Source organism: Plectropomus leopardus, chromosome 5 (genome assembly GCF_008729295.1).
Source record: "Plectropomus leopardus isolate mb chromosome 5, YSFRI_Pleo_2.0, whole genome shotgun sequence".
Lineage (NCBI taxonomy): Eukaryota > Metazoa > Chordata > Actinopteri > Perciformes > Serranidae > Plectropomus > Plectropomus leopardus.
The window spans coordinates 37197952-37225632 of NC_056467.1; the positions used below are offsets into that span (position 1 = coordinate 37197952).

A 27681-nucleotide genomic window follows, 5' to 3' on the forward strand; every position below is an offset into this window, starting at 1 on the left:
GTAAACATGTTTATTTCTGGTCTAAATTTGGGCATTTTAACATGTTTATAGGGACTGACTCACTTCTGGTACCAGCCTCAAGTGGCCATTAAGTGAATTGCAGTTATTGGTATTTCCATGTTGGATAGAAAAAGGCCAATTATTGCCTGACTTCTTTAATAAAACAACAACATTTGGTTTCGCTGCCCCAGAGCGCTGTGTCATGTATTTTTAAACCACATTTGCTGTTACCACCAATAACTACAGGTGTCACCAAATCAATAATTTATTTAGGCAAAAGCAGACATATGCTATACAAAAGTAAAAGACGACAGTGTGCAAAAAATGTTTGACATCTTCACCACTTTGTTTATAGTTTAACATGTAGGGTTTCCTCATTTTGTAATACAATCCATTTACCTTCCTGTCGCTGTATTAACGGGCTCCAGGAACAAAACATCCCATTTAAGGCACTTAAACTCAGGTAGTCCACGATAAAATCCTCCTTTATCCCTACTGATGGATTTACTAAAGGACATATTAAAAAGTTACTGGAGAATATATCTGGCGGATTAAATCAATATCACCGGGGGTTCAACTGACATTGAACCCCCGGTGTATCTGGGGAGTAAGTGTTAGAAATCTAATCAGACGTGGCATAGTGAACATGTTCAATGGATTACACTTGTTAAACTTGTTAAAGGCGTGATGTAGCAGAGATGTTTGACATTGTTATGACCTTGGTGAGTCAGAATCCCACAGTCAAGTACCAATCCATGGTCTATTCTCTATTGTTCAGCTTTCATTGCTGTTTTTGGTGTTTCTGCCATTTAGGAAGTACCTAAACATCTTTAAAGGAAGTGTAGATGAATATTGACTGGATAACTTCAGTATACACAGCATTCCAGGTGCATTGTGACTATTGATTTTCAAAATTATAAATGTTGGACCAGACCGCAAGATCACATCAGACTTTTGCTATTTTCTTTTGATAGTTCTAGTCTTGAGCTGCCTCCATGTCTCTATGGACCAGTGACACTCAACTTAAGGCTGTAATTGGACCAAGTTTGGCATGATAGAGTGCTGGTTGTCCAGTTAACCATTTTCCACTTCACAAGGAAAATAAATTGATTCACACTGGGACATTTTAAGTACTTTGAATCGCTGCCAGAGGGCATAAAAAAGGATCGGAATACAGCTTGTTTATAAAAAGAAGTGCCAGTTAATGATCCCCTGGATACTCAAACAGTGTCCTAGGCCAATAAAATGTTAATGTTTGTTTATTATTATTGGTTTATAATGATAGACCAATAATAATTTGCAAAGGTGGCCCCTGTACAAATTAAGTTGAGTTTTCCTTGTTATAGACTACAACCTGCTTGTATTGGTTTCCTTGCTGACTTAGATTTTATCCTCAGCGTCCTAGCTTTACTCTAGCCCTGGTCCTATATCCACATCCTTCCTGATCTCCATCCAATTTCGATATGTCTCTGTCTAAATCCTCAACCTGATTCTCACATCTTACCTTGACATCATTTCCAGCCAGACTGTTGACCCTAGCTCATCTTCATCTATTTAATGGCCTTAGTCCCGCACAGCCAATGAATCCACCAAACCCCCTAACTGGCTCAGCCCTTACTTCCCAAGGTAATTAAAGCCATCATTCACTTTGCTGGAGTCAAAGGATCAACATTTGCCACCTTTTAAGTGAACCAGTGATATAGTGATCTATACAGAATCTATATGATCACTATATGGATATTTTAATTCTGACTCTCCACTTGTTTGCAATTTTTGAGAACCTATTCAAAGTAGCGTATACATTTAATACATAAAATACAGTATCCACTGTGCTTAAACAGGATACTACTTCCCTGAGCATAAAGGCAACACTTCTGGTTTTAAATACATGCTTAGATTCAAATGTGTTTCCCAGCAAAGTGAACTATCACTTTAAGAGTTTGGACCAGCAGCTGAAGAGAGCCTTAATAAGATTAGCCCTGCCACTTGACAGCCACAGCTTAAGAGGCACCTCCACTGACCTGTGTGTCTCTATCCAGCAGAGACAGTGCATGTGTATCTGTTTGTGCGTGTGTGTATTATAAAATTGTGTTTGTTAGTGGGAAAGCCTGTTTATTTGTGTCTGCATATCAACCTGTATGTTGGATTTGATGCAAAATCCAATTAGGTCAAGACTTTTGTGGTTTTGTCTGTATGTGTATGTACATGAACTAATGCATAGCAAGACATGCCTGTGCAACATTGGTCCCCTCAAGTCAGAATGCAGACCGTATATTATGACTGTGCTAGGTACACTTTGTCTTTATCACAGATGATTTGTGCCACTCAAGAATTTAAAGCATCCACTCAACCCTTACCTTCTTAAAACCTCCTGTCCACCTTGTCTATTACTCAGTATTATGTTGTCATAGGCTGTGATTTTGGGTGAAACAGGCTTAAAATTAGGACTTTCATAACTTTGAATAACTGGATTGCCTGCCTTTTACAAGCATTTGAACCTTTGACACTTGAGAAAACGGGTTTTATTTCTCTACAAAAACATAATAAGCAACTTGACAAGAAATGGCCTCGAAACTGCAAAAATCTGTAAAAGTTATTATTATTCTAGGTATTATCAAAATGAAGGGAACATGACCAGAAATCTGTTTATAATTCTTATTATTCAATATTTAAATTTATGTTACAGAACTATCTTTAGCTCATTTTCCTATTTGTTTTTTACTTTTCTTTTTGCCTATTTTCAGATAATTTTCTCAGAACTTTTTACTATTTTCCTGCTTTTTTGCTTATTTTTGGGTAATTTTCTCCTAACTTTTTGCTTATTTCGTCGTCAAAAATTATTTTTTTCTTCCATAAAACCTATTTACAGCTAATTTTTGTGATTTTTTTTTTTCCAAATTTCTTGCTTAAAAAGCAAGACTTAAACTTATTTTCACGTAATTAGCATTTAACGTTTTCTAAATCTATTGCTAATGTTTTTTCCATGCAACTTTGTTTTTACTAATTTCTTGCTAATTTTTGGGTCATTTCTTGTTGAGCTGTTCGCCTTCTTACCATGTTTTTTTTTAAAGAAAACCAGCCAACTTGAACCAACAAGAAAACAATCATCAAACAAAGAGCCACAGAATTTCTCACCATAGCTGCCCTGGTCACTGTATGGACTGATGGTGGCAGATGTACTGCTGGTGGTGTTGGCTGGGTGTGCCAGATGCCACATGACTCTAAATGGGCAGTCTGAGGGCAGTTAGTTATGAACAGTGACTAATATGAAGCACTGTGTTCTTGTCCACCCCATGCACCGCTTTGCAAAAGCCAGGCACCTCACTGGGAAACATTTAAGTTGGCATTAATATCATAATCAGAGGTCTGCTTATTCTCAGACAGACAGCAGGCAGTTAACCACAGAGAGCCCCCCGCCTACACCCCCCGTACACCGTCAGCTTTTCCGCCTTCTCATTCACTCATCCCACCCTCCATTCTCCCCTTCTGTTCGGCTGTTCCCACCTTTATCCAGCCTTTGCCCCAGGACCTCAAGCCACTTTACATTCCCAACATATTCCACCAGCATGGCCCATCAGCACCAGCACAGACTTGACCCGCTCATACATCAGTGTTGTTGTCAGTGAAGACTTATCTGCAGCCTGGGAGTTAGACTCTCAAACTCACATCATTCCACATTCAATAATACCTAATGACAAGTATGTCAGCACAAAGTGCTTTAACTTGGACACAGTGGAATAGCTCATAAATCTTACTCAGACCTTGTTCTGCTTCATGACTTTTTCTTATTTTATGATGGCAGCTTATCAATATGAATGGCACTAGATGACTGATGCTTTTAAAGTACACAATAAATGTCATATACGTTCAGAATCATGACTTTATGTAAGCCATTAGCATATTATTTAAACCTACAGGGGCACACCTCAAACACACCTCATTCACATTTTATCTCCTTTGAAAAGTATATATCTGTCCAGTTAAGTATTCCTTACCTAGAGCTAAGAATGGGTGTGCTTCATCACATTAAAATGACCCTTTAATATGTACATACCGTGTGGGTCCTCTTCCACAAAGTGCACCACATTGTCCTACAGTAGCCCAGAATGGACTAACCAAACTCTGGCTCTAGATAAGACCATTTGCGTTTTTGCATCAGCCACCTACATGCTTGGAAGTTTCAGTTTTGCAACCTCACCAGCTACTTAATCCTTCAAACTGGACCATTAATATGTCATTAGATAAAACATTTGTTAAGTGATTGGTTTTGAAATTTGACAGTTGAGTTTCAAGGTCTCACATTCTAAAAGAAAATGTAGAAATGAAAGCATACCAACAAAACATGGCAGTTAGTCACATGGCCTTGTTAAAAATGACCTGAAATAAATTAAGTGTACATAAAAGGACCTGTTTTTACAAGGCATAAAGGAAAAGAAAACACGTCTCCTTAAACCAGAATAGCATTTCAGAATTAATACATCCAAGAGCTTCTGACCAATGGGCTCAAGCCTTTTACCCCATAGTGTGTTTCTTTTTCTGTTGTGAGCACTGGAGTGATATGTCTTCATTACGATATAATGAGGCAACAACAGCTGGTCACTCACATGAAGTTCTCCAACTGACCGTAGATAAGACAATCTGCTGATAACTTTAGTAAGTAAACAATATCCTTGGCCTCTCGCTCTTTCTTGCACTTTGTCTGTCTCTACTTCTGTACTTTTTCTCAGGCCCTATCTAGTGTTGAATGTTTTTTACTTAAACTCACACTCTGTTAACATGCCCATCACCCATCTCCAAATAGGCCGGCTGTTACAAAACACTCTGTTTCATGCCAGGGTGCCGACTCTGGCAACACATCTCAGCCACCTCTCCATATCAAAGTGTGTGTGTTTGTGTGTGTGTGTGTGTGTGTGTGTGTGAGAGAGAGAGAGAGAGAGAGATTAAAAGTGGGAATGAAAAGGAGATTCAGAGTCAGAGATTGACATGGATGTGTGTGTGTGTGTGTGTGTGTTTGTTTGTTTCTGTGCATTTATCAGTTTTTCAAAGCTCTTCTACCTCTGATCCTTCAGGAATGCCACTTTTTCTCAGACTTATTTCACTTTAGCCTCCAGTCATTCCAATCTCAGCCCTTCACCTTCGACCTCTGAATTTTTTTTCCCCAGAGGAACAAATTGAAATTCTTGTGTTGGTTTTTCCTTGACCCTCTGCAAAACAAAAATGCATCATCTTGCCAGACAAACAAGCAAATGATCTCATACTGTAGATCTACATGTGTACATCTGCTATGTGATGTTTGCTCATGAGTGTCTGAAGGTAGAATTTAATCTTCGATACTGTTATCAGTTCCATGGTGCTGCAGGACTGTTTGGAAGACCCACTGCAGCTCTGACCTACTTGTGTCAGTGTACAGGGCTGCATGTCGACTTTTTTCATTGAGTGTGTGTCTTAAATCGTGCTCAGGACGGTGTGTGTTTGAGGCGAACTCTCTGTGGACGCAGGGAGTGTGAGAAGCTGGGTGTTTTGACAGCTTTAGAACAGTTCCAGTACAGTGCTGAGGCAGGGGGTGTGCAGGCCTGTTGGATATTTGGGCGAGCTGTAGGGGTGAGAATAGGGTCAGTGGAGGAATGGACAAGAGGGAATGAGATGAAGGGATGAGTTTCATTCCAAAATGCTCTATGGCCATTAAAATGATACATAATATCCATTGCTTAATATTGATGATCAACTATGGAGGATTTTCCTTAAAAACAATGCATAGACTTGTCGCAATTATTAGTTATGACCCATTAGAAGTGTGTGTATTTAACTGCAGAGACTCTGCCCTCTGTTGGTATCTTTTTTATTTTTTTTTCCTTATTTCTGTGCACAGGACTTTTATGGGTGTGTAATCCCACAGCACTAAGGTGAGGTTAGGGCTTTATAAAAAGGTATCGTTCAGATGCCATACCATAAACAGCATGCATCCAAGAGACAAAGTGCAGGAAAAAAAATCACACAAATATAGCAAGACATAAAACCACATGACAGTTAATCTGAGGTTGGGTTTTCCTTTCACTTTCACTGGTGAACATGTTTACAAAAATTTATCAAAAATCCTGCGTAATATACCTTTAAATAAAAACTCATGATGTCATCTGAATTCTATTAGTAATACTACTACTAATAATACCTTCTTTATATTGCACCTTTAACAACAGAGTTGCTTTTACAAACAAAGCAAAAGCAGAAATGAGATACATAGGAGATACAATAACAGAAATAAACAAGAGAACAAATAATGCAAAATGCAGAATGCAAAATTTCAATATAAAATAATAAAAACAAATATACATAAAAAACAACAAAGTCATAAAACCAAAAATCAAGGGAAATAAAATAAATAAAACATTAATTAAATAAGCAAAATAAATAAAAAGACGAGCCCAACAAGTACTCACTTCCACCATAATGGAAACATGTATGATTTTTAAATGAAACAACAGCACTTATTTTCTTATAACAGATGTCACATTTTCAAAATGGTGGATAGTTGATTGCAAAATGAAGCCCTTCAAGAACATTTGACGAAAGCATTGTATACGGGTAAAAAGGTATTCTAAGGACACCAAATTGTGATTTTTATTGATCTTGGATGAAATGTTTTCATCAATTGTTCAGTAAAACTTGAGGAAACTTGGATGGTGTTGAATATATGCTGCAGACTAAAGGTATTTGTCCAAGCAGCAGGACACTCCTTGCTGAGGTAGCTATGCCAAAGAATGATCTCAGCTCATTCTCCCAACTTTAATCTCACCAAAGTGTAAAAGCAATGGGAGTAGACTTCCCACACAGTTAATAAAAGAGCGATAAAGCTTGTAAACAAAGCCACACAGTCCTTTCTGTACTACTGTAGCTGAAAAGGCCAGACATAAGCTCAGCCTGTGCTGCTTGAGAGTTCTCTCACAAGTACACGTCTCCGACAAAGGGGCTGCCTCTCTACATTTCTGAGCCCTCTCAGTGCCAGTGCTGTTGAACCCCTGCTTTCTCCAGCAGCATTCCAGCCCATCTTTCATGCTGTTTCATTCTGGCCATGCCAGCCAGGTCAGGGGCCAGTGTTTTCTCAGGGCTTCAAGACAACACTGAACAAATAGATATAAAAAAGACATCTCCACTGGTTACACAGCGAACTCATGTAACTGTGATGTTGGTGCTGTGGTATTGCATGTGCGCTTTTTTGCATGTTATCACACATATCTATGGGTTTGTGGGGATGGACAGAAGCAGAAGGGTCAAGTCATAGATTTGTGCTTCATAAACACTTTCACTCCAGTCTTGCAGCCACTGCTGATTTACATGGTTACAGAGATGTTGGCACTCGGTGAAACAGAGAGCTTATGCCTCCTTTGTTTCAGAGTACCTCAGTACCAAATCCTACCAGTAGATGTCTGTCTTCAGTCTTCCACAGCCATGAAAGGAAGCTAGTAGATCAGACTGTCTAGGTCCCCACATGGCCAAATACTGCAAAATGTCCCAAAAGAATTGCAAGTTAAAATGTAACCTAATATAAATTCTACTCTCATGTCTTATCTGAAATTGCAGGTTATGAAAGCAGAGAGACTCAGGAGAAGCTCAAATACTGAAAGCATGTCTGGGCAAAGTCTTTAGCTGGATAACAACAGATTTACAAAGCAATTGAAGTTTAAAGTAAAAATAGTTATGCTGGCAGAATAGTGAGGTACTTTTACCTCCTGGCAACATGGCAGCATTTTTCTTCTCTGGTGCAGCTTCACATTCCTGGAATGAATTCCCAGACATCGAGATCTCAAAAAAATGTATAGAGTAAACAACTGAGTATTTTTCCACAGCAATCCATGATCTGCTGTCTTTTTTTCTTGGCTCCTGTATTGGCTTCTGTAGCAATACACAAGTGTTGCTATGTGGTAGCTAGTTGCTATGCCTGAACACCCAGAATAACCATAGAAGAAAATGTCTCTCCTTTGCCCATGAGTAATAACTACACCATTGCATCATTTAACCGGATATTATAGGAGAAAATTTGTATGTTAAAAAAGGACTGAATGAGAGATTGAGAAAATCAGACTTTTAAATTTGCATATTTAATAAACAATTAACAATAACAATTAATGTCTCGTTTTTGCGAGTAATAATGAAGGCTGAGCGTCACACAATGACAGAGAGTATAAAAGCAGCTCAGTGGTGGATGTTCAGCTCCCCCAACGAAAGGCAGCGTGCTTTGCGGCATGCATTGAGTTAACAGGATGGCAGGAGGACAGTTTCGGGGCGGGGATACTATCGGTTTTGCAGGATATGATTGGCTCTTGTGTCCTAATCTCATATGAGACCATTAAGTGTTCCTCTTCAGCTCCAACATCAGACTAATAAAGTCTTAAATGTATGATGTTTGGAGTGTTAATGCGCTTTTGCTGGCTGATATTTATGTTGAACAAAGCTTTTTTGATGACTGCTGTCTCGCGTCAATTCACACAGAAAAGCAGTAGTGAAAGTGAAAGAAAAATGCAAACGCCAGTGATTGAATTTGCTTTTTGAAATCATTTTGAAATCAACCGAATTGTTATACGTGATATACGTTATACGTATATCATGATTTTCTCACCATTTATTTATTCTATGCTTCCATTCTGGCCTCAAATTTGTAACAAGATTTGTATCGATTGTGGTGGAAGTGTCTTAGGGGCGCTACTACTCCCAAATGTCTTTTTTTCTGACGGCACCTGAACGCAGCACAAGATGAGTTTGGCAATTTGAGTCGTGACGCGCAGTCGTGGAGGCGTGTCTCTGATGAAATCAGCTGGGGAAACAACAACAGAAAAGGAGGTGGCTCAAAGCAGAAATATCTTTAGGCCAGTTATGTTTACGTTTTATTCTAAAAAGCGTCCGATAATCAAACCAGCATTAACATCAGGTCGGCAGCAGCGAGTCGATACTTGTTGAGGTCTGTGAGACGCTGGATTAAGAAGTCAGCGAGCGGGAAGTAAGAAGAAGAGGATGTGACAGGGCAGAGGTCCTGCAGTCATATGTGCTCTTTTACAAACAACGAGACCACCGCGACCACCTCTTCATTCTCCGCGCGTCTTTGTCCGGTTTGAGTGACCGGCTGAACCACCAGCAGAGTGGCATGTGGGTCAATTCCGGAACCGTCGGAAGGTAGGGACCCTCCAGCAGCAATACTAGGTCACATGCTCCCAATGCAATTCTTGTTGTGCACAAAGAAATCCACACACAGCTTGTAAAATCCTTAACTCAAAAGATTCACAAATCATCAGCAGCGTTTAATTCATGTCATGGTGACCTTATTGTGCGTAATGCGTAATGGGCTTTTAATCTCCCTCTTAAATCTCTATAATGTCCCTTAATGGTCTCAGAGTCTCTCATATTTAAGATTTACATTATTTTTGCATGGCATGTTAAAGTGGAAGATTATTGTTCTTAATCCCACGCGTGCTGCACAGACTGCTTTTCGATTCAGTGTTGTAGTGCAGTGGATGGGCTTGGCACATTACGCAAGACTTATCAGCGCATCATTTGGGATGTAGGCTGATATCCACCTGCCTTTTATCCTACAACATCAATATGTGAAAGACATCTTCTCACCACACTGAATGCGGTATCCAGCCTGCATTTTATTTCCCCACACAGGGATGCCAATAAAATAGATGGCAATGATTTGTTGAATCGGTTTCCCAAAAAAAAAAATATGAATGAGCCAGGTGGTTATGAATGGCTGCGGGGAGAGGGAGCGCACGAGGTGCTTTTCATTGATGAGCGTAGTGATGTTACAACACAGTATTTACTGACACAACATGCGGTTAAAACAGTGACAATAGATAAGGTGCAGAATCTCAGTTTGTAAGAATGCACACACACTGATGCATGCACGCCCATGGATGCACGCACACACACTGTAATGCTGATCCCATGGCTATGACGTCGTTCGAGGGATTGTGTTACGCAGGTAGCTGCATGGCTGCTGAGGAAGCTTCTCACTTGAATCTGCGAAAGAATAAATACAGACTATTACTCATGAGAACTTCTTATCTGACCATATTTCATTTCCACTCATCAGCAATTAATCATATCTGCAGGAAGTTGTTGCATAAACAATTTGGCACACTTCTCTTCCATATTGTGCAATCTTTGTCTTTTGGCCAATATAGTTTTCTCCTGAGAAGATGTCTATTAAGGGCCAGCCTGTGAGTGGCTTATCCTTTCGTGGAAACACCAACTGTTCTAAATTTTATCATTTATTTTATCATTACTTAATATTCTTTCCACATCCTGGGTATTTTTTATTTATTTATTTTGGTTTTAGACCTTCTGTCACTACTGCTGTTAATGAATCAGTGATCGGGCCTGTCATTATGTCTAGTGTTAGATGGATCTGGAACAGAGCTACTTATTGTTCTGGTCAGGCACAATGCCCAACGCTTTGACTGTGTCAACAGCTTTGAGATAACATAGTGCAGCACTGACAGACCCACATGGAAGAATCAGCCAGCATTATATGGCTGGCTTGAATGTTCTGACCCCTTTATCAGTCTGTGGTGGAAGGTAGACAGAGGTAACAGGCAATTTTGTGTATGTTTTATGCTTTATTTGTGTGTCTGAACCCAGTGTGTTACAACATGGACCGCAGAACTTTGGTGAGAAAGTATGTTGTACTTTCACTTATGCTCAGTTGTCTTGTAGGTATGTATGTATACTATTTATTGTATATTAGCTATATAATTAGTGTCTAGTCTATTTTTAAGATGAGAGGACCAGGGTTTTGTATTTTAGCCTATTTAAAGAAAAAAAAAGAAATGACATTATGTTTAAATCCCCTGTTACATTCCCAAAGGAGATAAGTGGCTTTGGATATATATCTTCCACACAAACTTAATCCACCTGCCCATTGTAAAAAAACACAAAACACATTATCAGGACATGATATATACTGTATGTTGAAAATGTCATCAGTGTTGTCTATAGATATTATATCAATATTGTGATATGAGACTACATATGATCTTGGATTTTAGATCATATCATAACATTGTAATTATTTTCTTTTCCTGCTTTTAAAAGCTGCATTACAGTCAAGTGATATAATTTTCTGAACTCAACAGACTTTTCTAGCTGTTCTATTATTTGATTTTCCTCACTTTGTCTTTATATTCACATTACTGATGAGTGTTTATCAGAAGAACAGGTGAGTTTTACACTCTGTATTTAAAGATGGCATTTTTTAAACTAAAGATAACAATTTGGCAATAACATTTTGATCTTGAATTAAGACTTGTTAGCTCTAAACAGTTACAAAGTGCTGTAAAGGTCAATGGCAAATGGCAAATTAAATGACAGACATACTGGGAGACACTGTACATTCTGCACTGGAGTGGAACGAACAAGGGCATGAAATAGAAACAAGATAAAGAAAAACAAGTTAAGACAGCAAGAGAGATGGAGAGTAGGTGGAAAATATGGACGAGGAGGAGGAGGAGAAAGATGGGGAGGGATAAAGGAAATTAGGGCATCATGCGGAGCCTTCCTGTGTTTACAAAGCATTATTGCAGCAGAGAGAAGAGAGCAGGGAGGCTTTCTCAAGCAGGCCAGCATGCTGCTCCCAAAGACCCTCTCATTCATTAGGATTGATTCGTACACATCGCCGTCTGCCAGGGGCTGCTCAGTAATACCAGTACGTACCATCTGCAGTGGGTGAGGCAAGTGCGTGCCAGCGTGCATGTGTATATGCATGTCTGTACTAGTGTGTATGAGTCTGAGGTCTACTGTCAGCCATCCAGGGAGCCAAGCAGAGGCTACAGACCAGGTTATGTAACCAGTCTGTGCCAGCTGTGCCTGTGGCAGTCACTGTCTCAAACACCCACATAACACCCCCCCCCCCCCCCCCCCCCCCCCCACACACACACACACACACACACACACACCTGAAAATCATCCACAATGAGTAAACACAATGAGCAGGCTTTTGACAAAAAATCAGTTTAAATTAAGTTGCATACATGATTGCGCACACAGCCATCATTTCATCATCATTTAGTGTAAATCCCATAGCTCTGTGATGTGTAGTGCGCAAGTGATGACCCATGTATAAAGTTGGCAGTTATTGGGGTCATTTTTTTCTTTTTTGCAGGGCTGGGTGGAGGGAGCGGAGAGGCAGGCGGCTCAGTCAGGGTGTCGAGGGTGAACTCTAGCCCCAAGGAGGAGGACAGAAAAAGAAGCGGATGGGGGCTGTGGAGGGTTTTGGGATGAGTGGTTGCTGCCAGTGGATTGCTAAAGGTGTTACATAACAGAGAGAGGGAGACAGAGGGGGAAGCAAAGCAAGTGTGGGAGGGCTGTCTGCTTAATGCTGCTCCTTGATTGCTATCCAGAAAAGTGTGAGGTCATAGATGGCCTCTAAAAAAAAAAAGGGGGGGGGGGGGGGGGCATGGTGCTGGATGAGAGAGAAAGTCTGGGAGAGGATGAGAAAGAAGGGTGGTGGGGAGAGAGGTTACTAAAAGAAGGATGGAATAACTGTGAGCTGGAGCATTACATTTGAATGAATACAGAATAGGAAGGAGAGCGGGGGGAGTCTGTGAGCAGTTCAGAAGGTGTGGTTGAGTGGGCAAAGCTGGGTATAAAAACCAGACATACAGAAGGATAAATGAATGGATTAGGGAAGTGTATAAAAAATCAATCCGGGCCCTTGCGGTGTTCCCCGGTTGCGACCTTGCTGCTGCTGCTCGCTCTGTAGCGCCCTCCGCTGCCCCCAGGGGCGGAGGCGGAAACGGCGCACGGGGAGACAATGCGCCGTACATGGGGGGGGCGGCAGGGCGCCAGGGGTGGCAGCGGCGGGGCCCGGCCAGGGGACGTCAGGGCGGTGCTTTGCCTGCCGCCGTGCACGTGGCGGGCGTGGTCTAGTCGGTCGGCCCTGTCTTTCCCCCCTTGCTGCATTCTCTGGTCTCTGCTTGTGTTGCTGGGTTCTTCTTGATTCTGGGCTGCTGCCACCCTTCGCTTGCCATTGGCTACGCGGCACCACCCGGTCTTGCCCTTCTGCCCTCTCTGCCTCCTTTCTGCTGCTTGATGCTGTGGGCCCTGCACTGCGACGGACGGGAGCCCGCCCTGCGGCCGCGCGGCCGGGGGGGGCCGGGCGGGCGGCCTAGGGCCGGGCCCCGCCCCCCGGCCGCCGGGGGGGGGGGCGGTCCCCGCCCAGGCTCCGCAAAAGCCGGCGCCCGCCGGCGCGGCGGAAAGAAGGGAACGCCGGGGGGGACAACCCCTGTGGCAACAGGGCCCCCGCCAACAAGATCCCCCCCTAAGGGGGGCGCGAGTCAGGTGCAAGGCCCGTGGCCAGGGTCGCCCTGAGGGAGGGCGCCGTGGTGGCGGGCCCGCCCCTGTGGGGGGGGGGCGCCCTGGCTGCCCGGCCAGGTGCCCGACGTGGTCTGGAGGGGCAACACGGGCAACCCCTCCTCCTAGTTGGGATAGCACAAATAAGACACACAAAGTTGGGCCGGACCTGGCCCCCTGGTTGAACCCCGCCCCCCCCCCCCGACCACCCCAACGGTCGGGTCCCGCTACGCAATGGCCCCCGGCCTTGGTCCCGAGTCAGCCCCCGGGATGAGCCCCCCCCCCCCGTCCCTTCCTGTCCTCCCTCGGCTAGCGACGGCAGCGGCTGGCCGGGTTGGGCGCCCGAGCAGGGGGGGGCTGGTTTATTAGGCTGAGCAGGGCCCGGGGGAAGGCCGCCCCAGTGTCGACGGCCCCGGGGACTCCTGGTTTCTGAAGCGGGGGGAGAGGAGTGTTAAAAGCGACGTGTGTGAATGGGTCGTTCAAATACCAGCTCCAACCAGGAGGGAGAGCTCTGAATATGGATATAAACACTCACACACACTTTGGTCCCCTCTTGGCAAAATCTGAAAAATTTCACCAGAGGCCATAACACATGATTTTATGATGATTTAGAGCATGTCCAAGTGGGGACTTAAAAAATGTCCCCTGTTAGTTTTGCCGTTCCCTGTTGGTGACTGTGTAACGATGAGTATGTTCCCTGTTATATATATGCGCGAGTGCACACACACACACACACACACACACACACACACCTGAAAATCATCCACAATGAGTAAACACAATGAGCAGGCTTTTGACAAAAAATCTGTTTAAATTAAGTTGCATACATGATTGCGCACACAGCCATCATTTCTTCCAACAATTACACAGGGACACTTTTACTATGCAGTCAAGCCTGTGATAGTGTAAATCCCATAGCTCTGTGTGAGTGCGCAAGTGATGACCCATGTATAAAGTTGGCAGTTATTGGGGTCATTTTTTTCTTTTTTGCAGGGCTGGGTGGAGGGAGCGGAGAGGCAGGCGGCTCAGTCAGGGTGTCGAGGGTGAACTCTAGCCCCAAGGAGGAGGACAGAAAAAGAAGCGGATGGGGGCTGTGGAGGGTTTTGGGATGAGTGGTTGCTGCCAGTGGATTGCTAAAGGTGTTACATAACAGAGAGAGGGAGACAGAGGGGGAAGCAAAGCAAGTGTGGGAGGGCTGTCTGCTTAATGCTGCTCCTTGATTGCTATCCAGAAAAGTGTGAGGTCATAGATGGCCTCTAAAAAAAAAAAGGGGGGGGGGGGGGGGGGATGGTGCTGGATGAGAGAGAAAGTCTGGGAGAGGATGAGAAAGAAGGGTGGTGGGGAGAGAGGTTACTAAAAGAAGGATGGAATAACTGTGAGCTGGAGCATTACATTTGAATGAATACAGAATAGGAAGGAGAGCGGGGGGAGTCTGTGAGCAGTTCAGAAGGTGTGGTTGAGTGGGCAAAGCTGGGTATAAAAACCAGACATACAGAAGGATAAATGAATGGATTAGGGAAGTGTATAAAAAATCAAGAGGTAAAGATGCCAGGAACTGTGCATGAGGTAGAGCTGTAAGCCATCTCCTTATGAAACCCCCACTGGTCTTAAAGCAAAGCCATACTGAGACACACACTATCCAAATTATGCATGAGCTTCTTTGTCTGTCTGGTCCTCCTGCACCACACACACACACACACACACACACACACACACACACACACACACACACACACACACACACTGAGTCAATCTGTGACATTCCAGAGTAAAACAGAAGGTCAGTGTTTGTGTGTGTTGAGTGGGCGTCTGAGTTCCTGTCACAGTGATCCTATCACTGTGGCTTTGCCTGCACCCGTCAATATGTCACTGTAAGAGTCAGAAATACATGCACAAAAAGTGGGTCAGTATCTTATTCTCTCTTTCATACACACATTTTATTGTGACATTCAGACACCTCTTTGCCCTTGTAGCCTCCTTCACTGCATGTTGGGGGGAGATGACACTGAAGTCTAGACGTCTGTGCACAGTTCACTATAGGTCGTTGGCTTAAAATGAAACCTGAGCTTTGCAGCTTTTCTTTCCGCTCCTCTGAGCTGCACTGTTCTGCTCTCACAGCCTCCAGCTTCTGCTCATCCTCCAGTCGTGCAATTAAAAATAATTGTTGAAGTTTGCGAAAGCTCGTACAGTTTAAATATAAACCTGAGAGCAGGTGCGTATTTGTGTAGTGCAGTAGTGTGCGTGTAAACAATTGTGTGTTGACCGACGCATGACCGTACTCTCGCTCGGAGCCGGATGCAGAGCCTCAGATGGAGGATGATATCCGGGGGCTGGGTACTCTTGATCCCCCTGAGAAACTCTCCACACCACCACCAACACCGCCTCCTGGTTACATCACTGCTCGCATCACTCCATGCCTCACAGACTGGCCCTAAGCTCATTACCACATGCACACGCATGCACGCACGCTCACATGCACATATGCACACTAACTTCCAGACTCCCACGGGTCAATAGTTAAGGACCTTCAACTGTACTCTCACTTGTACTTGCTCTTTTTCTCTACCTGTCTTTCTCCCAAAGACAGCCACACGTTTAAAGAGAAACATCGGCTGGAAAAGCTGTGATATGTTCCCCTGAGCGGTCTTAGTTATTGTCGGTCATGCCCTTTTGATCCCAGTGGCATGACTGACTGATTCCAATGCTGGCTTCACAGTCCCCCTCTCTCTCTCTCTAAGACTCTAATAATCCCCTCCTGCCTTGTCTCTCCGACAATCCCTTTTTCTTATCGACTGCTGCATTGGAAACGCTCAGGATTAACAATAGTACGCATCCTCTTTCCCTCTTAAACACATATTGTGGATGTTACAGAACCACTTGTGTAGTATGTCAGGCTTCATACTTGGCCCTTCATCCCCTTTTTTTCCTAAAAATTCACTGAGAGGACTACTGCTTTGGCAGCTGCTATAACCATTAGGGAGATAGTTTTATCTCCTCTACCTGTGGTACGTGTCTCTGCAGATGTTGCAGCCAGACAGGGCAAGGGAACAGGGTATTTATAACTCTGAAAGTCACAGCTCTATCTGTTCCATATGGACAATTCAGGACACACTTTTCCTGTGTTCAGATAGACAAAGGTAGGCCCTCTGTGCTGTACTTCCTGGCTGACGTAATTGGGACTCCTTCTGACAGGAAAAATGTTTTTGTTGTTGTTGACAAGTAGAATCAATGTCTGTGGTCTTTGGGGGAGAAATAAGTTCTGTATAGCTGCAGTGATATTATGATCAGACCGGTGGTGTGTGACGACATGGAGAGCGTGTCACAGCTTATTAGCAGGGTGCAGACATGGCTCATGTGTCCAATGAATAGATGCCATTTTTAGCTGCCGTTGTCTGATGGTGCTGGACTGAAGTGTTTCACCAGCATCAGCGTCAATGTAATAGCAAGTAAAGGCCTTTATGAATGTTTCAGATGCTCTATTTATGGGACCTTGGGGTGGGTCTTTGAACTAGTTGCAAGGACGGATGGACTGATTAGCTGACTAGAGGTCTAACTGTGTGTGTGTGTGTGTGTGTGGGCTGGTTATGCAATCCAGCAGATTCTTCCAGGAATGTTTTTTTTTTTTTTTTTAATGGGTATTAACATGTGTTTTGACATGTCAGAAATGTTTGTAAGCAGTTTATAGAAAGGGGATTTTGATAAGCTTTGCACAGTGATGTGTGGCTTTAAAAGAGGAAGTCCGCTGAGCTGTGTACATAACCACATAACCGCCTCTGTCTTGTGCTATAAGGTCAAGTCAGGAGTTGACTGGTGATCGAACATGCAACAGCGCTTTTTCTGCATTTTTCTTCCCTCTCTGTGTAAGCCTAGAATGAATATGTTTGACCACAGCTTCCCCAGGGCTCCCAAATGACCCCAAAAAGTTAATTACAAATGCCTTTATGAGGGATTTTAGTGCTGCTAGATGTTTCTTCACTTGCATTGTGTTTTCTCTGAAACTTGGTTGCATCTAAAGGGGGACAGATACGGGGAAAGACAAACAAGGAGAGAAAAGGACAGTGAGCTCAAGGGAAGTCTCTCTTTTTGTCTCTCTGTCTTTCTCTCTCTCTGTGCTGTTACAGAAATAGCTCTGCGGTCCCTCCATTCCTCAGCCTGCGAACCATGTGCTCAGTTGAGGAGTTTGGCAGAAGCCTCTGTACACTGGTCAGTACAGCTACGGAGGCTTAGAGCCTTAACAAAGCTTCCCTAGGCTGAACTGGGCGAGAGTTAGAAGCGAACTGCGCCTGGTGCCAGTTTGCTTCCATTGTCGAAATGCAGTGTCATTTCTCCTGGGATGCTTTATCAATGTGATTTTAATTTCCCATGAATATTAAATTAACCTCTTTTCTCTCTCTCGCTCTTTCTTCTACTCTCCAGGGCCCTCTCCATGGATATAGACACAGACTATGAGCGGCCCAATGTGGAAACCATTAAATGTGTGGTGGTAGGGGATAATGCAGTAGGCAAGACCAGGCTAATCTGTGCCCGGGCCTGCAATGCCACCCTCACACAGTATCAGCTGCTTGCCACCCACGTGCCAACCGTCTGGGCCATCGACCAGTACCGTGTATGCCAGGAGGTGGGCACACACATACACATAAACACACAGCCAAACACAGTGTGGAAAGAGCCACATATAGGCAAACTCTTGTACACTTTTGTAGATGTTACTGAGGCTAATTCTGTTTATTATGCATATGAATCACAGGTAAAAAACATATTTTTTCAGGCCTGTGAAATACAACTTCATTCTAAAAATGTTGACCGTGCAGTTTGACATTCCACTTAGTTTTTTTTCCCCCTAAGCCTAGTGATTACATAATCCTTCAATTCCTCTAAAAACATAAACGTCACAATGAAGTTAAGACCTTTCGGCCTGATTACAGGGATGTGTGTCTGTGTTGCAGGTGTTAGAGAGATCTCGCGATGTAGTGGATGAGGTCAGTGTGTCCCTGAGGCTGTGGGACACATTCGGGGATCATCACAAAGACAGACGATTTGCCTATGGCAGGTGAGCAGATACAGAAACAGGCACAAACGGTTTCAGACATTCCAGCAACCAGAAAATAGTTACTGACCCAATAACACAATTGCTGGCTGACCACAAGGTTAACTACCTTGCACCATGTTCCATTTTCACAATTGGTGCAGCCAAGAGACTGCTTTGTGACTGTAGAATTTCTTAAAACCTTGACACAATTTCCTAGGGCTAATATGTGACCAAATTCATTGTTGGCCGGTTCAGGAGAAAGTAATTTACAATGAGAGTATAACTAATCTGTCACCCCCACATGAACATGCCTACATAACATTTACTTACCCAAAAGTTTTTTGTGTGTGTGTGTAATCCAGCTGACACGCTTTTTAGTTGAACTCTACCCTCAAGCTGTTACATCCTTCCTCCACCAGACATGATTGGATCATCGCTCTATCCTCTTACTCCCCGTCCCTTTATCAAAGCTGCTTTATTGGCATGAAATGCAAAAGTACTTATTGCCAAAGCAAAATCAGCAAATACCAATTCCACCAAACCTGACCACGTAACAGTAACACAGAAAAGAGAAAATCCACATTTCGTACGTCATCAAATGACGTAAAGATGGTACATTTTTGTAACTGTAATTATGTTTCTCGTCACTCTTTCAGCATTTATTGTGTCTCTGACATAGCCCCAAGCCATAATAAGGCACTGAGGATGCTTTCACACCTGCAGTTTGGTTCATTTAGTCCACACCCCGAGAAAAAATGAAACATTGTTGCATTTTAGCGCAGGTTTGGTTCCTGTTTAAACTGACTTCTTTAAAATGAACCAAAACAAGAAAACAGGGGATTACACACTGAAAGGTAACTTTTTGATTCAACAGTTTTGGCAACTGTCATCCTGGATCATCAGGACCCACATGAGGGAATCAAATTTCAGTGACTGACAGAAGTTTATGCAGCACTTTATTGTAATAAAAACAAAATTGATTATAAGCATTATAAGTAGCTATTATTAGACTGCATGTCACGAATAATGATTAACAGGTAGACACAAGACGAAAAGGAGGTGTCTTGTACAGTAATGATTCAGGGCTTAGTACTGTCAGATTCCTTTCACACATTTTTAATATATTTAATGAACTGACGAAGCGTACAGAGTCTAATACAATCACAACAGTTTTAACAGCTTTTGTCTTATTAATGATGGAAAACACCTGCACTGACTTGCATATGTGCTACATTGTTATTATATTATTTGCATATTATAGGTTGTATACATGGCTATATACAGATCATAAGATCGTGGACAGATTTCACGAACAGCAGATGGATATATTAGTCGTTTAGCTTTTTAAATTACACTAAAATTATATATGTGCTATCATAAAATTTCTGTGGTTAGCTTGTTTTGCTTTGAAACAAACCACATCAGAGTCTGTTTTGAAGTGCCCTGATACCCACCTGTTCAAGCGGACTCAGTTTTGTTGTTTGATCCACAGTAGGGTTCATTTGACAGCTTTCACACCATCCTAAATGAACCGTAGTAACCAGGCAAACAGACCCGAGTTTCTTTTTAACTGAACCAAACAGGTTAGGTGTGAAGGCACCCTGAGTCTGCACAAACATCCACACATCCATGTACACAACACACTGCAATCTTTGAGTTCTCCTAAAGCTAAGTGAATACCCTTTGTGTAACATGTCACCCTGTCACCTTTTTGTAAGCGTATCTGCATGACAGATATGTATTTGTAGGTTGCGTGTAGTTCATTTTGTGGCTGAAATTCCCTTCTGTTTGTTGTGTCCTTCCACTCTTCATGCCTGTGCATTTTCACAGTGATCTGCCTCTGTTTGTGTGTGTTTTGGTGTGCGAGTGTGCATGTCTGTCTGTATGTCCTGTATGCTTTGTCAGCCTGCAGTCAGCTGATAAAGACACAGTGCCAGCTCAGCTGTTTTCTGCCTGCCTACCTCCCTGGCGTCTGCAGCTCCAGGCATCAACCTCCTCCTCTTCCTCCTCCACCACCTCCTCTTCCAGCACTGTTCATCCACACGTTCATCTGGGCTATGCCCTCTCCTACAACCTGCCCTCAGATGCCTCTCCACCTCTCCCCCATCTCTCTCATTACCCCGTAACTCAACTCCCATCATTAGCCTCCTCTGTTCCCCCTCTCTGCACCTTCCTCCACTCTGCAGCCTTTTGTTGATGTCAAAACCCAAAACATCACATTGTTAGACAATACCCAGACTGTCACATGCTTTGTCAGGAGAGGGACATTCTGGTTGGGAAAACAATCTCAGCCTGAAAATAGGCTAAGCCAAACTTAACCTGAGCCAACCTCAATTTAAGTTTTTTTTTTTTCAGTCAGCAGAAATTCATTTAGCAGAAATCTAATTTGGCATTTTGACTGAAAACGCAAAACACATCACATTGCTCTCGTAAGCATGGTTCTTGAAATTAGTTTCAGTAGCATGTTATTAACTTTTAGAATACTGTTGTGACAGACTTAATGGCTGATGAGGGGTGTCGTGGCAGGCTGTGTGATTGCAGAGTGATACATAAGTCTGCATGAGACCCATTAAGTTTTTTATTACAACATGATTATGTGGAACATCTCCGCTGTGTTTACGTGCGTGCCTGTGTCAATAAATGCACCTCTTCTTACATAATCTGGCAGCTGATGACCTTTGTATCCAACACACACACACACACAGACAGCAGTCACAAACTTGTGGAGTTATATATTATGCATTAGTGCTCGTGGTAATTTATTAGTGTTAAATCAGTGGACTTCTTTTGTTTGCCTTATCATTTGACGCAACCTGTATGCACATATACATACACTGGCTGACACACTAATCATCACATGACGTTAAGCAACTCACATGATGTTTTTAGTGTTTCAGTGCTTGCTAGTCAAAACACATTATCCTATAAAACAGAACAAAGGGATATACATGAAAACAAAATGTAGGTCATTTGGGTTGAACTGTGGGTTGAACCTTGAAATAGCTCAGCAGTGCAAAGCAGCAGTACTAAAGGATTATTCTGGTACAAATTTTTTATTGCCTCACCATCAAGACTGTCAAATAACTGCTTTTGAAAGATTAAGACTGGAAAGGTTCAAAACTTATGAGGCTCATACATCAGTACATTGTTATGCTAACATTAAGGTACAGACTCTAGCAGTAAAGCCTAGGTGGTAGAAAAAAAAATCCTTTACCCACTAGAACAAAGGCACGTACACATAACATGACCTCAAACAGACTAAGCCATGGTAATGATCCTTTGACAAAGTGTTAATGGGCATTCCTGTGTGTGTGAGAGAGCTGTGATGTAATGCTTAGTAGTGTATATTCTGTCCTTTGGAGCAGGAGCTTTTCAGAGATTACACTGGATAGACTAAAATTGGACTATGGAACCTGTGTCTACACTGTAAAAAAATGTCCTTTGTTGAGAGCGATTTGATTTTGTGCTGTCTACCATCATAAGTAAATCAATTTGTCACTCAGGTGCATGTTTGTAATGCAAATGAAGTTGTTTTATAAAATACCTTCAATGATGGTTCCCTTTTTTTTATGGTTTTCCAACATTTGAAGCTGCTGGCATTTCTTTAACAACAGGTGGAATTACCTGTCTTTGTCAGCTTTTTTATCAGATCTACTCAAAGTAAAGTGAAATAGATAAAACAAGTGATTTTCTTTTACAGTGTAGCCTTTGTCTGCTCACTAAATAGGCCATGTTCGTTGTAGTGCAGGTATTTTGCCCACCCAAGGGAAAAAAGAGAAATATTTCAGTGGTGTGAAATGCTGCTGTCAAGTTCAGGATGCGGTTTAGCACCCCACATCCTCTGACGTATACCACATGCCTGAGAGACATCCAAAACAGGAATATATATTTCATAATCTGCAGGCAATCAATGATAGTTAATGCACCACAACAGTTACATAAGTGATGCTAATGTAAAATCGACCCGGTCTTGTGCTGCTGGGGTCAAAAGCCCTCTGTGGTTGTGCTGTTTTAAGAAGTAGATCATTTAGGAATTACAGATTCTTGCACTGTCAGCATTGTCTTAGTACCAAATGAGCTGTCTCACTGACACAGATCTTGGTTTAATATTACCTAAAAACAGACACGCATGCACAAACATACTGCAGAAATATCACCAGAGTACAGCTCTAAGTACCTCTGTCTGCTTGTTAAAACACATGGGTTGAGGAAATGAATTAGTGTGTGTGTATCCTGAGCTATTCTTAGCTTTCTCTTTGTGGTCCATGTAGCCTTGGAGGGCTAAGGGATATTTACGTAAGAGAGAGAGAGAGAGAGATGGGCCACACAGATCACCAGCCCAGAGGCCCAGACACACACATACACACAGACAGACCTACAGACCCACCCACCCACACACACGCGTCTTGTGACCCTGGCTTTCTCGATGGCACTGTCCATGCTCCCACAATGCCTTGCAGAAGCCGAACAAGCTTCTTCCATACACATATCACACATGTTTTAACGTAAACTGACAAGATGTTCAGTGACTCAGTGCTGACCCCTTTTTTCTTCCTCTATTTTCGGTCCCCTTTACTCCATCAAAGACCACTTGTCTTCCCTCTGCCGACGTCTCTTGCTCATGACACAGCAGAACCCCCCCTTTTGCCATCTTCTTCCTATCTTATCTGTGATCTCTGGTTAGGTTGTAAGTACATGAAATGAAGACTTTTTTTTCCCTCCCTCTCATCTCCCTGTAGGTCTGACGTAGTGGTGCTTTGCTTCTCTCTGGCTAATCCCAATTCCCTGCGCCACGTACGCACCATGTGGTTCCCAGAGATCAAGCACTTTTGTCCCCGGACACCCATCATTCTAGTTGGCTGCCAGCTGGATCTGCGCTATGCCGACCTGGATGCAGTAAACCGAGCAAGACGACCCCTAGCCAAGTGAGTCGCCTTCCTCACAATTCATTAACAGACATATTCAGAAAAACATGTGACTTGGTGGCTTTCAGGGAGGGTTTGCTCGTTGGGTTGCTCCAGTTAATCCTTAGAAACCTGGAGCAGCATTACTTTTCTTTTGCTGTTTTGTGACGCCTTTTACAAGTATTTAAACCTTTGAATCCCAAAACACATTAGTGAAATTCCTTTTAAAAATGTGAAAAGGGCAACGAGCAAGTTGGCAATAAATGTTTCACACATTGTAAGAAATTAGTAGATTTATTTTAAATATCTAGGGAAAATGTCAAGGGAAAAAAGAAAACAATGAGGGAAAAAACTATATGTATAATAATCATAATTACACATTTAAAATTATGTTGCAAAAATTATAACTTTTAATGAACTTTTTGCAGGCTATGTCCTTGTTTTTTTAATTTATTTAAAAAAAAAAACTATTTTCAGGTAATTTTCTTGTACTTTTCATTAATTTTTTGCAAATCTTTGGGTAATTTCTTCTTGAGGGTAACATCATTATCTCTTCTTGTCCCACAGACCCATCAAACCTACTGATATCCTTCCACCTGAGAGAGGCCATGAGGTGGCCAAGGAACTTGGGATCCCCTACTATGAGACCAGCATTGTCGCCCAGTTTGGAGTCAAAGATGTTTTTGACAATGCCATCCGAGCCGCCCTCATCTCCCGCCGTCACCTCCAGTTCTGGAAGTCCCATTTGAAAAAGGTCCAAAGGCCCCTTCTCCAGGCACCTTTCCTGCCTCCTCGCCCACCTCGCCCCATAGTGGGCATCCCAGACCCCCCTCCAACAGACGGCGAGGGCCCTGATTCTCTTTTCTGCCATCCACTGTGCGCAGATGTTCTTTTCCTCCTTCAGGGTGGTGCCACTCGTGTCTTTGCACACAAAGTGTATCTGGCTACTTCCTGCTCCAAGTTCTATGATCTCTTTACCCTTGATATTGGTGGATCATGCATGGGGCCGAAAAAGGAGGAACAGGAGAGCAAGGAAAACTTGGAGAGTGCGGAGGAAGATGAGCAGAGCAGAAGAGGAGCAAAGGAGCAAGCTGGGCGCACTAAGAGCCTGGACATTGATAAAGACGGGGTTGAAGGAGGAGTGCGGGGCCTGAATCGACCCCAGCTGCTCCAGCAGGGCTCTTTGAGGACTTCCCAGAGTGATAATGCACTCCCCTCTCGAGCCCACTACTCCCTGGGAGTACTAGGGACTGGTCGAGCACTTTCAGGATGGGGAAGGGGGTTCCTGAGTGTGTGTCTGGAGCATGTTGATGATCCCATGACTGGACACCCACGACTCATGACTGTGGTAGTGATGGATGCACTTATACAGGAAGAACCATTTAAGGTGATAGACCTCAAAGCAACAAGATTAGCAAAAATGAATGCTGTCACACAATTTACTTTTTTAATCACCATAAGTCGCATAATTTTAACAGTTAATTGCAATTAATCACATTTTTTATTGCATGTTTTCAATTCCTTTATTTTGCATTTCAAAACAATTTCAAAGTCCATATTGACAAGGTATTTCTAACCAGATTGTCTTGTTTAGGAATCAAATGAAAATCTGCATGGGTCTAGCATGAAGTGGGCATGTTTGTAAAGGGGAGACTCATGAGTGCCCATAGAACTCATTTGCATTGAGATATCTTGAGGTCAGAGTTCAAGGGACCTAATTTTGGAGCATTATTTAGCCCCCTCTCTAAGAAGTTAGCAAGACATGGTTGGTACCACTGGATTCCTTAAGTCTCCCAGTTTCATATGATACCAGTATTATCACTCTAGCTTTAAAACTCAATCTGTCCTTTGAAGACAGGAATGTTGGCCAGTAATTAGCAGGGGTTTTAAAAAATTCTATGATATATATAGACTTAAATTGCATCATGATTAACACAGTAAATGCCAGCCCTAATGAACATATGTTCACACATTATTTGGTAAAATAATGAATAATTTTAATGTGAATAAAATGTTCTGCATCATTACTAGAGAGCTTTTGGGTGTTTTCATAGCAGCAGTATATTTGAGCTCTCAGTTTGTTTCGGTTTCAGGCGGTGCTTCAGTACCTGTACACAGGCAGTCTGGATGAGGGCAGAGGGGATCTGATGCAGGTGGCCACTATCGCAGAGCTGCTCGAGGTGTTTGACCTGCGGATGATGGTGGCCAACGTTCCCAACAGAGAGAGCTTCATGAACCAAGAGATCACCAAGGCTTTCCACGTCCGCAGAGCCAACCGCATCAAGGAGTGTCTCAATAAGGGGACCTTTGCTGGTAAACCACTGTGCCAACCATTCAGTGCCTCGACACTTTCAGTAGCCTTGGTGTCATCGTAGATGTTTTCCATTTATGCATCAGTAGGTGTTTGTCTGTAGGTGTGTGCATGCATGTGTGTGCGTATGTGAGAGTAATTGAGGGTGATGAAAAGCTGATGAGGAGAATGTGCGAGAAAGATTTAGCTAATTTCCAACATTGTCTTTTAGTCTCTGGAAATGTACACTTGGTGTACATTTGATCATATATTTTCCATTGAATATTTGCTATAAAATATGCATTTTTGTTGTTGTTGTGGGCTACCTGTTTTCTGATGTTCTTTTAGAGTCATCAAGTGATTTGATGACTGTCAAGTCAGTGTGCGTGGTTGTCCTGTGTTCGCCCTCGTGTGCTTCCTGTGTCTTGTGTTTGTGATGTTGTCTGTCCCCCAAAGCTGTTATGTATGCATGTTGTCACAGGATTTACAGCCAGTGCCAGACATCTGCCGTCTCTGAGCAAAGCCTATCTCACATTCGCTTCTTTCTATACTCTCTCTGTTGTCTTCATGATCACAACAATGAGAATATTCTTTTAAAATGCTGAAAAGAGATTCTGTTGATAAACAGAGCTTTTGGAACAATTGTATAAATAGATCTGCTGTATCCCAGGTATTATTTAAGGGCTGAATTAAAGATAGATTAAATCCTTTAGCCCATTACATTATCACTCTAACATAGCTGCTGTGTTCCCTTTTGGTACTTTGAGTCCACACAGGCTTTACTCCATGACCTACCACCCAGTGTCCGCTTTTCTTCCCTCACTCTGTGTCAAAACTTGTTCTGTCCTTCTGTCAATTTATCTTTCTGTGTGTCTACCTGTGTCTATGTCTTTGTGTGTGTCTGTCTGTCTGGCCTTCTGCCTACCTGTGTGTGTGTGTGTGTGTGTGTGTGTGTGTGTGTGTCTGGACGTCTGCCTTGTCTGTCTTTCCCCCTCTGTAGCTTGGGCTTCTGTGGCACTCCCCGAGATGAATGCTCTTTTCCCACCCCGGTTTTAGATGTGGTGTTCAGACTGGATGATGGCTGCCTCCCGGCCCATAAGCCCCTGCTCATCTCCAGCTGCAACTGGATGGCCGCCATGTTCCGTGGCTCTTTCATGGAAAGCTACATTGAGGAGGTGAGTTGAGATATACAGGGAAGAGCTTAAGGATGGAGTTACCTTTAAGGTTTGAGCAGGGATTAAGTTTCTGTGTCCTGAATCCTTGGAAGTTAACTCAGGTCAGCCTTTAGGGGCAACCTTATCACGCACCTGTACTCCAAATAACAGTGGCATCTAATAAAAGAAGAGATTAGGCAAAGGTGAATGAGGTTTATTACTTTGGAGATGTGTTACCTTGTTGTACATTGTACATTGTACAACCTGCACGTATGTGTCTTTCTGTGTGCTTCTAGTATGTGAAAGTTTGCAGCTCAGGATGCCTGCTGCCTGTCATCAGATTGACCTAGAAACCGTAGTTTCACCTCCAGTGGTTAAACCTCTGCAGCTACCAGACCCCTGGAGGCCTTGCTGTCATGATGAGCACATATAGATTTTACCTACATTTAAAATCTAAATGTGCAAATACACATACTTTCTTCACACATCATGTGAGGAGAGGGATGTTTCACTAACCTGTCTCGGTACTCAAAGTTAGCCTAGAATAGTTCTTTTTTCTGGGTCAGCATCCTGCAAGTGGCGTGTGTGGTTACTTTAGGTTGCGCTCTCACCTAAGGTTCAACTTCTGGTCGCTTGGTGCTCCTGCGGGGCCAGCGCCTGTGCACCACACCTGACCTACTAAGAGAGGAAGTTCACATCTCCGTCTGTCTTTAAGTAGCTGCTCCCCGGGCTGTGTTGCAGAACCAGATCCCCTGGGGTATGGTTACTTTCAAGGTCAGCAGGGTTAGGTTACGTAGATTCAGGCCCTCAGAAGGATTGGAAGTAATCAGAGATAGACCGACAAGGGATACATATGTTTCATATTCAGTTAAGGTGTAAGTTGTAAGCTATAGTAGGCATGTTAGAAGAAAACTAAACCATTTTATTTTTTAAGTCTACACATGGATGGCCTGAAATTTTATT

At 43.0% G+C, this 27681-nt stretch overlaps 1 protein-coding gene across 5 annotated transcripts in view; it reads left to right on the plus strand.

Annotated features, from left to right (window-relative positions):
• Positions 1-27681, plus strand: part of LOC121943131 (rho-related BTB domain-containing protein 2-like) — a 47651-nt gene that overhangs the window by 10304 nt on the left and 9666 nt on the right. For 4 of the 5 annotated variants that reach the window (XM_042486556.1, XM_042486559.1, XM_042486558.1 and 1 more), the window contains 6 exons: positions 17758-17959; positions 18288-18391; positions 23110-23295; positions 23842-24661; positions 25368-25587; positions 26621-26739. In XM_042486556.1, the coding sequence (XP_042342490.1) occupies positions 17768-17959; positions 18288-18391; positions 23110-23295; positions 23842-24661; positions 25368-25587; positions 26621-26739 (1641 nt within the window). In that variant the 5' untranslated portion in view covers positions 17758-17767. Of the gene's footprint in view, positions 1-8798; positions 9166-17757; positions 17960-18287; positions 18392-23109; positions 23296-23841; positions 24662-25367; positions 25588-26620; positions 26740-27681 lie in introns of those variants that run through there. The other variant, XM_042486555.1, reaches the window with a different exon arrangement.